General features: G+C 30.4%; 1 protein-coding gene across 3 annotated transcripts in view; it reads left to right on the plus strand.

Annotated features, from left to right (window-relative positions):
• LOC118449475 (uncharacterized) overlaps positions 1–12500 on the plus strand; it is a 44550-nt gene that overhangs the window by 31457 nt on the left and 593 nt on the right. For 2 of the 3 annotated variants that reach the window (XM_085660505.1, XM_085660504.1), the window contains 7 exons: positions 2853–2973; positions 3135–3325; positions 3537–3739; positions 4141–4363; positions 6154–6966; positions 9886–10091; positions 10588–12500. The exon at positions 10588–12500 is cut by the window's right edge and continues 593 nt beyond it. In XM_085660505.1, coding sequence (XP_085516631.1) covers positions 2911–2973; positions 3135–3325; positions 3537–3739; positions 4141–4363; positions 6154–6966; positions 9886–10091; positions 10588–10709 — 1821 coding nt within the window. In that variant the 5' untranslated portion in view covers positions 2853–2910 and the 3' untranslated portion in view covers positions 10710–12500. Of the gene's footprint in view, positions 1–2852; positions 2974–3134; positions 3326–3536; positions 3740–4140; positions 4364–6153; positions 6967–8468; positions 8622–9885; positions 10092–10587 lie in introns of all 3 variants that reach the window. The other variant, XM_085660506.1, reaches the window with a different exon arrangement.

Here is a 12500-nt window from a genome sequence, read left to right on the forward strand (position 1 = left end):
ATCTTTACTCCTAAAATTTTCATAAATTTTTTTTTATTATATATACATATATTTATACATGTATATTCTTGTGTAATTTTTTCTTATTTAGTTTCTCGCGTGTTTCTCTCTCTTTCTCTCTCTCTTTCTTTCTCTCTTTTTCTTTTTCTCTTGCTTTATCTACGCTTAGACCAGCCATACTTTTAGAATCTGATCGTTTAAAGGTCACTTCAAAGCGGTTCCCCGCTATAATGAGCGTAATGGAGCTTTATGAATAGCGCCTAATCGTACCGAGGACACGACGCAGCTGTCCTTTCAACCATCAACATTACATTCCTACCTTTTTACAAAGCATATAGTTATATTTATACATTATTTTCTTCTTTCATTATTGTATTTAATTGATTTCCTTTTTTCTTTTTTTTTTTCCTTTTCTTTTCTTTTCTTTTCTTTTCTTTTCTTTTTTTTTCTTTTCTTCATTCAGACGAAGTTTTTCATTCGCTCGAAAAAAATATTTGTATTTTTATCTAATCATTCCTACATATGTAATATTATTTTTGTTGTAATATATTAGATAAGATTTCTTCAATGAATTTACTTATATATATATATACACACACAAAGAGAGAGAGAGAGAGAGAGAGAGAGAGAGAGAGAGAGAGAGAGAGAGAGAGAAAGAGAGAGAGAGACAGACACACTATATTGCTATACTACCATATGTTACTTCGTCTTATTATATTTTATTATATATGTAGAATATATAAATATAAGATATTGATTAATTAAAAAAAAGAAAAAAAAAGGAAGAAGAAGGAAAAAAAAAGAAAGCGCTCATTGAAAAATATTTTTAGATATTCTCTCATAGATCGAAAAAATATTCCTTATCGAGTTGTCGGAAATGATACAAAAAAAAAAAAAAGAAAAAAAAAAAAAGTGTCCTTAAAAGATAATGAAGTAGAAAAAAAAAAGAAAAAGAAAGAAAATAAAAATAAAAATAAACAAAAATTTATATACATTTTTTTCATAACTTCCGGTTTTTCTAATACTCCGGAGGGTAGTTTCCGTTACGATGGCCTGTCTGCCTGTCTGTTTGCCTGCCTGCCTGTTGGACACGCGAACGATTTTCCGACGACGAGAGCACCGTTGCAAAGCGACTCCCTCGACGCACGTGTCTCGCCTATTGATAAATCGATAGCATTTCTTCAAACGTAGATACATACATAGATAGATGCCAGTATATATCATCTATATTTGTGTTTGTGTATGTATTATATGTGTATATGTGTATGTACGTACGTATTGCGCTCAGGATGCGTGTTTTGAAATATGGTTGCTACGAAACACCCACGATCCCAATCAAACACAAAAATAGGTGGTATTCCTTTCACGAAGGGGTTGTTGACATATGTCCTTTCCCTCCCCAACTAACCCATCCACCTTTCCCTTATGGTTGACGTTCATGGTACATCGAATCGAAAGATTCTTTTCCATATTTTTTTTTCTTTCTTCGTTTTTCTTTCTTTCTTTCTTTTTTTCTTTCTTTCTCTTTTTTTTTTTTGTTGTATAATTAATTAAGAATGACAGTAAAAATCTTATCAGTAAAAAAAGAAACTATCGTTTTTCATTTTGCAATAATTATAGATCGTTCATTATATACAGACGTTATTATATTAAAAAAAAAAAAAAAAAAAAAAAAAAAAAAAAAAAATATTCCTTGAATTATAAAAGCGATTCGAATTGATCGTACTTAAGGATAAATTGATCTATATCGTATGGATCTAAAAGTACGGATTATAATGTAAGAGCATTTCAACTGAGAGTTGAATATTTCTTGTTTCGTAATCCAACAGCTGGATGTCTCGTCACGTTCCCCTCCCCCCTCCTCCTCCCCCGTCCCCTCTGTCCTCACGAATCTTTTATGTTTGATCCAGTTTTAGTCTTTCTCATCTGCCGAAGCTCCCTGATCTCTCCCTATAACAGATTCTGAAAATATCTTTTCACCGAAGAAATCTAAAGGCTTCCTCTTGAGATCTAAATGTTTATTATTCTTATCTATGTTCAAACACATTTCAATCGGATTTAATTATTTAGATACTTTTGTGTTACGTCCGTAATCATTTTTATTGTTCATATGCGATGCGATGCAATGCGATGCAATGCGATGCGATGCAATGCGATGCGATGCGATGCGATGCGATGCCATGCCATGCCATGCGATGCGGTGCGTTATATCTCTAATAGAAAATCTTGAAATAATAAGATTAAAAAAAAAAAAAAAGAAAAAGAAATAAAAATAAGCTTGATAAAAAAGGAGAAATCAAAATTGTGGCACGGGATGGTGATATTCGTGAAAATTTATTTCTAGACGTTTGGCCTTTGTTTAAGGTAAAAAACTGTAGTCACATTTTTTACATCGGTTATTAGATCCCTAATGCGTAGGCGGTAAGCAATCCTCCCTATTGTAAATGTCATCGATGTCGAGAAACCCCTTTATCTTATCACCATAAAGAAACTTTAAGGTTCGACGTTGGTCGTTGGTTTAATTTAAAGGGAACATTGAAAAAGGGGGAAAGAAAAGAAGGAATATGTTCGAAGAAAAATAAAAATTTGGAGGAATTGTTTTAAGATATTTCCTTTTTTTTTTTTTCTTTTCTTTTCTTTTCTTCTCTTTTTTTAATTCTATTATTCTAATTTTTTTTGTTTAATTCTATCGTTAATTTTTTTTTTTTTTTTTTTTTTTTTTTTTTTTTAAACGACGAAGCCATAAATCGATATAACTGCGAAAGGATTAAGTTACGACAAAACTTTGTTTTTGTTCGTTCAATATAATGTCTTGTCAATGACATAATAATATCTTATGATCTTATTTCTAGAGAAGAAGTTCAGGAGCATACGGTCAGATGGAATGCCAAGTTCGAGTTCTGTTGTAAAATGAGTGCGAATGCGTCAACCGGTGTTCTAGATCCATGCATCTTAAGGATATCAGTGAGGAAGGTAAGTTATTGAAGGAAGAGATCATTGAAAGTTCAGGATCTCTTGATTAGATGGTGGGGGTGTTTTTTATTTTATATATATATATATATATATATATATATATATATATATATATATATATATATATATATATATAAAGCGTGCATATTTTGATCCCGTAGGAATTGAAGGGAGGCAGGTCCTTCCAGAGGCTAGGTTTTACCGATCTGAACCTCGCCGAATTCGCAGGAGCTGGTCTCTGTCGAAGGAGGTGTCTCCTTGAAGGCTATGACGCGAGACATCGCCAGGATAATTCTATGCTCAAAGTAGCTATTAAGATGAACATACGTTCCGGAGATATACTCTTCAAAGTGTGAGTGTCATACTCGTTTATAATGTCAACATATTTTGTAATTTCTTTTTATCTTCTCTCTCTCTTTTTTTTTTTTTTTTTTTTTTTTTTTTTTTTTGTTTTTTATATCTCTTTTCTTTTTTCTTTCCTTTTCTTTTCTTTCTCCCCCTTAACATCCCCGATCTCGATCATTTTTTAATGGACAATGGTTTTATCGTTATTACTGTTGCAGACCTTCGCCGTCGTTAAAACAGACTCAACTAGCAGTTCCTGGTGTCCCTGGAGTACCAGGAGTTACAGCCGACGAGGTGACCGTTGAAAGATGTAGCAACCGAGAAGATTATGTGTCTAGTGGCTCATTGGCCGGTAGTATTGCTAGCGCAAGCAGTGGTTTCGGTAGTCTTCCGAAGAAAAGGCCAGCACTTTTCTCATCCGGTAAATATAACGTAATTTTTGTCTTTTCTCTTTTTCTATTTTTTTTTTTTTTTCTATTTTTTTCTTTCTTTTTTTTTCTATTTTTTTTTTTTTTACATTTCTGATCGACAAAAAGAGATGTTAGAAAAAAGAAAAAGAAAGAAAGAAAGGAAAAAGAAAAGTAAAAGAACAAACAAGAGAAGAGATTCAAAGTTCAGAGAGAAAGAGAGAGAGAGAGAGAGAGAGAGAGAGAGAGAGAGAAAAGGATTATTATTATTATTATTATTATTATTATTATTATTATTATTATTATTATTATTATTATGATTATGATTATTATCATTATCGTTGAGACAATCGTATTAAAAGTGATATTTCTGATAGCGTCTATTTTTTTTTCTCTCTCGTTGATCCCTTTTTAGAACTACTCAGTGGGACGGAAACGTACGATCCCATGACCCTAAGTGAGATCGTACCTTCGGCTCTTCCGGTGGTTGAGGCATTGACAGAAGGGCACACAGAATCAGGCCATTCGAGGAATAGCAGCAATACCAGTCAACTGAGCAAAGGATCGGGATATGGATCTCTTAACTCGCACAGTCAGCATAGTAGACAGAGCAGTAGTGGTGACAGTGGGCATATTAGGTAAAACAAAAAAAGATAAATAAATAAATAAATAAATAAATAAATAAATAAATAAATAATTAAATAAATAAATAAATGAATAAAATAAAAAAGAAAGAAAAAGAAAATGAGAAATACGAACGAAAAAGTATAATAATGTATAAGGAAATAGAAAAAGAAGAAAAAAAAAGAAAGAAAAAAAGAAAGAGAAAAGAAAGGGGGAAAAAAGAGAAAGGGTAAAATTTTTATTCTTATGAAAAAAAAAAAAGAAAAAAAAATAGAAAGAGAGAGAGAGAGAGAGAGAAAAAGATAGAACTAAAAAGTACAAAGCAACATTCTCATTGATTATCAAATTTAATATGAATTATCGATCGACTATTATTATTAACATTTTTTGCTTCGATCGAATTATTCGATAATAACATACATACGTGAATAACATCTATACGTAAAAATTCGCCTTATTATTTTTAATAAGATTTAACACATAAGCATTAAGCGCATGGCGGATGGATAAGGGAAAAGGGGGAGTTTGGATGTTCTTCGCAAGAAATTTAGAGAAGAAAAAGAAAAGAAAAAAAAAACACAAATCAAAAAAAGAAAGTATTCAATGTGCCACACGATCTAACGCATTGCCTGCTAGATAACACGGTATCATATATATATATATATATAAATTTATTTCGTTTTTCTTTTTTTTTTTTTTCTTCTTCCCTCTTAATTTTTTTCTTTCTTCTTTTTTATTTTTCTATTTTCTTTTCTTTTTTGTATACACACAGAAACAAACACATTCACACACAAACACAAACATTTCTTCCTTTCTTTCTTTCTTTTTTTTTCTTTTTTTCTTTTTTTTTTTTTTTCTTTTTTTTTCAACGCGAGCATATAAAAAATTTAATGCTAAACATTTCTCATTAACAAACTAATCTCAAGTGGGCTGCGATTAGATTTAAAATAACTCATCTACTATTCTAATTAATCCCTTAAAAGGCTTTATCGATGATATTATTGAGCTATCATTGCTACGATACGATTCACCAAGATTAATTATAATATAATTATTTAAAGGCATGCAAGAGGATATATATATTATATATTATATATTATATATTATATATTATATATTATATATTATATATATATATATCATCAACACGTTCATATATTCGTACGCTTAATTACAGAATAATTCAAAACAAATACGAATCTCTAATCGGAATCGAGGAACCAAGGAAGATCGTGCCTTCTAAGCACTTTTATTTTCACATATATGCATATATATTATATATTATATATTATATATTATATATTATATATTATATATTATATATTATATATTATATATTATATATTATATATTATATATTATATATTATATATATATTTATATATATATATATATTTAATTTTTTCTAATCACTTTTATTCTTCTTATTCTCCTCCTCCTTCTTCTTCTTCTTCTTCTTCTTCTTCGTGTTAATAAGACTCTGAAGACTGTATATATATATATATAAAAGTCTTTTATTTGTTTTTTTTTTCTTGTGTTTTTTTTTTTTTTTTAATTAATTATTATCTCTCACTTTTAATTTTTTCTTTAACTTCACTTTTCATATGATATTTTTCTTCTATCTCGCCGACGTTTAATTTAACGATATCTTAAATATGAGTTATATGATTTATGCATGCTTGAAGAAGAAAGAAAAGAACGAACGAAAAAAGGAAAAAAGAAAAAAAACAACAAAAGAAAAAAAAACAAAAAAGAAAAAAGGAGAAAAAAGGAGAAAAAAAATTTTGTGTTGTGATCTTTATAGGTCACCCTCCTGGCCGGTATGGGCACCACGTATCCCGAATCATTCCCAAAATCCTTGTAATTTTCCAAATGCACGGCCTGAAACGTCCTTCGAACCAAGGTCACCGTCACCAACGTCGTCAATGATGCTCGTTGATCCAAGAGCCAGATTTTGGTCCACTTCTAGTCCTATTTCCTCTCGGATCATGAGAAACGGTACGGGAAATCGTAGGAATACAACAACAACTACAAAGTCGATGACGATGATGCCCGAGACAACAAAGACAATAACTATTACAACTAAGACAAGAGAAACTGATAATGTTGAGGCTGCTGTCAATCCTAATGTTTATTTTCCTAATTTGGATTTAACGGAATCATCATCAGAAAGAAACGGTGTTATTAGAAATCGTACGAGTAGTTCCATTTTATCGAACGATCATTACGAAGAGAATCGAACTACTGGATCGACTACTACTACCGGTGTATTTAGGGTACCAGGACCTAACGACGTGCCGCGACACTTGAGAAAAAATTACGAAAGAAATAGTTTCGAGGCACGTAACGAACGTAATAGTTTATCTAACTTAGGACAATACAAAAGGAACGAACAACAAATTATAAGTCAGGTGATCGTACCAAATACAAAACCGAGAATTGGTCAGCCCGGTTGGCGTGGTATATCGAAAACCTGTGATTGCATTGAAAAGGGACAAACTAGTCCAGTATTACGATTGGTAGATCAGGCCAGGGCCGTATCCTCTCCCGATCCTCTCCATAGGCCTGATAATCCTAGAGCATCCCTACGTTCCGCGACGACGGCTCAAACCCTCAGGTAGGTTTTTCTCGTTCATCATTTCGATCAGTTTCTTTCCTTTTATTTTCTTTATTTATATATTTGTTCTCTTTTTTTTTTTATTTATTTTTTATTTTTTATTTATTTTTTTATTTTTTTTTTTCGAACTATTTCTATTCTATCTATCATTCTTTCATTCTATCTCTTCTCTCTCTTTCTTTCTCTCTCTCTCTCTTTCTCTTTATCTTCATCATTCATCATTTATCATTATCATTATTATCATCATCATCGAGCAACCCTTTCGAGACGATTCTATAAACAGATCGAACATTTCACGTTCCTCTGAGGTTGGCTTTTTTTTTTTTTTTTGTTCTCCCATTTCGACGTTCATACGATTGAGGTCAGAGATTTTAAATATAATTCACGTTCGTTGGATCAGGATGTAAAAGAATTGTTCGACATATTTAAAATGCGATAATATAATATATTAGAAGGATTTGTAAAAATTGCATGTTACGATATTGGAGATGAATCGAATGATTAAGGGATCCGATCAGCTGCTTTTCCTTTGTCCTCGCTCTTGCTTGAATTTTATTATTTTTTTTTTCTTTTTTTTATTCTCCTCCTCCCCCTATTTCTCCCGTTTATCTAATCCCGTTCCGATACATATACGCGCATTATCCTTCGGGTTATTGGTTTATTTTTGATAAGGATGATAAACGTGTGGTAGTACGTTGACTAACACTTAATCAAACTGTAGTGATCCACAGCTGGGAAGCTTTTTCATAGACGTAGAGAGAGAAAGAGAAAGAGAGAGAGAGAGAGGGAGGGAGAGAGAGAGAGAGAGAGAGGGAGAGAGAGAGAGAGAGAGAGAGAAAGAGAGAGAGAGAGAGAGAGAGAGTCGTCGATAAGACCAATAAAAAAAATTCCTAAACAAAGTGATCACTCATATACCAATTCATTTGGGTATATATATGTATATGTATATGTATATGTATATGTATATGTATATATATTATATATATGTATATGTATAATATATATATATTAATCTTATCTTATCAAGCAGACATTACGAAAATCGTCTAATTATAGGAAGAACATCCTGCTCGTGGTCTATCGTTTCCACATGATCCAACGATGTAAGATCGAGCTCGATAATCATATATTTCACTTGCTTTGAAATACAAGTATAGCTCGTTTGCGCATACATCATAAGTCAATGTTTAATCATTATCATTATCGTGCTAGCAAGGAATACAACAATAACAACAATCACAATCATTACAACAACAACAACAACAACAACAACAACAACAACAACAACAATAACACTCTACAACCACAACAAGATTATTGGGTTAGGTGACAAGTATGCTTGAAAAGTATTGCTAAAAGAAGAAGAAGAAAAAGAAAAAAAAAAAAAATAAAGAAAAGAAAAATTAGAATAATAACGTAAAAAAGTAAAGAAAAGAAAAGAAAAGTGAAAGAACCGCGCAAGCTTTGCTTACAGTTCTGGATGGCTTTGTCAATCCTTGCAGGGGTATCGGCGGAGGTCACCGGAAGTTGCTGGACGGGGCGGGGGGCAAGCTGGCTACGGTCGCCACCAGCCCAGCGGACTCCGAGGAGTCCTCCTTAGGGGTACCGGAAGTCGCTCCACCAAGCTCGCAGCACCGAAACAGCATAACCCCACCGTCAGTCCATGCTTTCGTCTTATCTGCCTTATTTTCCTTCCTAATGTCGTCACATAATAATTATATTTATAATATTTTCTCTTGTTAATAATATCACATACCTAATCGTTCTTGCTTTTTTTGCATTGGCTTTCATTATATTTTAAATATAACGGAACAATATTTTTCTTTTTCTTTTTCTTTTTTTTTTGTTTTAAACAGTCCTAATCAATATGCTTCAAAGTTGCGTTTAAGAGTTTCAAAATTGTTTTTCGGTTGATGGAGTTTATATTTTTTTTCTTTTGATTTTTTTTTTTTTTATTTTTTTTTACTTTTTTTTTGGGGGGGGGGGAAAGAAGAGCACTAATTTTGAACGAGTACAGAAATTATGTGCTATCATATTGATCAGGACAATTTTTGGGTCGATTAGCTTTTAGAGGAATATGCCTTGGGGTCTTCACAGTTTTCGCACTTTCTCTCTTTTTTTTTTTTTTTTTTTTTCTTTTTTATGCTTTTATCACCACTCGATATCACAGCTTTGCAAATATTTAACAAATGCGCTCGTTATTGTCAATGTTTACTGGCATGAAAATAATCAATACGTATTTATATATCCTTGATTCGACTACCATGCACACGTCGTTTCCCTCGCATAGTTTTCTTAAAGAATTATATTTAAACACATATTATTATTATTATTATTATTATTATTATTATTATTATTATTATTATTATTATTATTATTATTATTATTATTATTATTATGTATAATGTGTATACATATTCAATCGTCTCGAATATTACGGCTGCACGATCACTGTTGTTTATTTATTTATTTTTTATTTTTTTATTTTATTTATCTCTTTTCTATTTTATATTCCTGCGATCATTCGCGTCGATATATTTCACGTACGAATATAATTATTTGATTCTCGTTAGCGATTGAAAAAAAAAAGGGAAAGAGGATAAAAGAAAAGATTTATAAAAATCAAATTAAAACAAGAATAAATGGCCAAAATAATTTCTATTCGTCGTACGTGATATACGTATACGCGAAGATCGATCGATCATTCATTTTTAATCATCGACGACTCGAAACGAACGGAGTCTCGTCAGTATGTATGTGTGTGTGTGTGTGTGTGTGCCTGTGTGTATGTGTATGTATGTATGTATGTATGTATGTATATATGTATGTGTACGAGTATCTACACAGACATATTTGAAAAATAAACTACGAAAAAATTTTATTATTATTAACAATTATTCATTCGATTTTATTACACAGAAATCCTTCAGGAGGTTCTGGTCTAAGTGAAACTGGATCCTTGGATCGAGCAAAGGCAGCATTGGAACGACGAAAAAAGGCAGAAGATGGTACAGGAAATCCTAGCTTATGCAGGATCGAAGTCACCAGACCTAATCCAGATTCATTGATCGATGAATTGATTAAGGCAACGAATTTGGAGCAAACGGATCTCGAAAGTTCTGAGAGTAAGAACATTTATAATTAAATATATTTATTATAAGATCAAATGATTTTTTTTTTTTTTTTTTTTTTTTCTAGACGAATACATTAAAACAAATGAATTAATTTTCATCCCTATGTATTAGCCTTGAAATATATTCCATTTTATTTGTAAAATTAATAAAAGCCTAAGAGAATAATTTTTGATAAAACGTTCCTCACTAATAATATCGTCGTTAATGTTTTTTCACATAAATATATCGTACATCATGATAAATTATTTTCAATGATTAATTCTATTATATATCTATCGTCAAAATATAAGATACAATATTATTTCATATTATTATTGTTTCAATTTATTTTTGCCATGGTCATTCATGAAATTGTAAATATTAAATATAAATGGACGAAATCTCATGAGATATATCATTTCATCAATTTTATCAAGGTTCTTTTAATTTTAATCCTTTCTTTTTTTTTTTTTTTTTTTTTTTTCTTTTTTCTTTCTTTTTTTTTTAGCAACCGGTTTACAGTTGTTCATCGCAAAGGATGGAACAACAGCATTGGGTAGTCACGAGGTGAAGAGTCAAATGCCTGCCGGTGTGTTCAAGCAGGTGGTGATGGAAGAAAACAATAGGTAACACCAAGCCATCACATCAAGGCGGCAATACGCTAGGCAGGCCAGCACAACGTTCTCATTGGCCTTGGTGCCTGAACTCATCTACGAGGCTTACGAGCCACGGTAGTCATGATGGAGAACGACTTGTTTGTTGGGTCGAATATAAGAAGAAGAAAAGAAAAGAAAAAACAAAAAAAAGAAAAAAGATGATGAAGAGAAAGAAGACGAAGAAGAAGAAGAAGAAGAAGAGGATCATCGTCGTAATGGTGTGTCTGATAAAAAAAATGATCAGACTATGAAAAACGACAACTTCCATCTAGCGAGAGAGAGAGAAAGAGAAAGAGAAAGAGAGAGAGAGAGAGAGAGAGAGAGAGGGAGAAGGGTAGGGGAGGAAGGATAAGAAAGATATTTCTCTTTAATTTTTGTTGTCTACTGTCATCTATGAACGAAAAAAAAAAAAAAGAACAAAAACGAGTTTTAACTACAGTATTTCTTATAATATGTGTATGTACATATGTTTATGTATATGTATGTGTATATATATATATATATATATGTGTACATGTATACATACACACATATCTTTTCGTACACATGATTTTGTACGTAACAATTATTTCGTTTACAATTATTTATAATGCTGTAAAGAAAAAAAAAAGAAACATGAAGATGTAAGGTTTATTATTATTATTATTATTATTATTATTATTATTATTATTATTATTATTATTATTATTATTATTATTATTAATTTTTATTTTTATTTTTATTAATATTAATATTATTATTATTGTTATTATTAAGACGATGACACTTTCTTGCAAGATGGAAGGAGCTTATGAGCATTACGAAAAGAGATAAATCGAAGGAGAGAAAGAAAAAGAGAGAGAGAGAAAGAAAGAGAGACGTGTATTACGGAAAAAAAAGAAAAAAAAAAAGAAAAATGAATGAATGAAAAACAATAATTCAAAGTATACACATATTTTCTTCCGTGAAACTGAAGCACAATTGATATATTATTATTATAATAATAATTATTATTATTATTATTATTACTATTATTATTATTATTATTATTATTATTATTATTATTATTATTATTATTATTACTATTATTATTATTATTATTATTATTATTATTATTATTATTATTACTATTACTATTACTATTACTATTACTATTATTATTACTAATATTATTATTATTATTATAATCGACCGTGCTTCATGTGCGAATGGAGCTTTAGTCAATACAATTTTTAGACGAGAGACTATAATGTCGTGATAATAAATCAGCATATTAGTTTTAAGGAAAATTATGGAAAACTCAAAAACATGGGCGGGTAGTATATATGTATATGTATATGTATGTACAACAATGATTTGATTGGTAATACTAAACAATGTCCAACAAAACTTTCGACAAATGTTTATTATTATTATTATTATTATTATTATTATTATTATTATTATTATTATTAACTATTATTATTGTTATTGTTGTTGTTGAATACTGTAATGCGGACTAAAATTTTGATGATTAACAAGTGGTCATTGTACAAAATAGAGAAACGAAACAAAAAAGAATAAGTTTGCGATCAAAAAAATATATTTTTTTATTTCTTTTTTCTTATATAAGAACGTAACAAGATAAGATTATTTGTTTTATATTTTCTTCAACACGCAATGTGTGCGTGCGTGTGTGTATGTATCTGTATGCGTTTGTATGTGTGTGTATGTGTGTGTGTATGATATCCTCACGCACGAAGAGTATTATTTAATTTAATTTAATTTTAATTTTAATTTTAATTTT

Source organism: Vespa mandarinia, chromosome 12 (genome assembly GCF_050613455.1).
Source record: "Vespa mandarinia isolate Hongniang chromosome 12, ASM5061345v1, whole genome shotgun sequence".
Taxonomy (NCBI): Eukaryota; Metazoa; Arthropoda; class Insecta; order Hymenoptera; family Vespidae; genus Vespa; species Vespa mandarinia.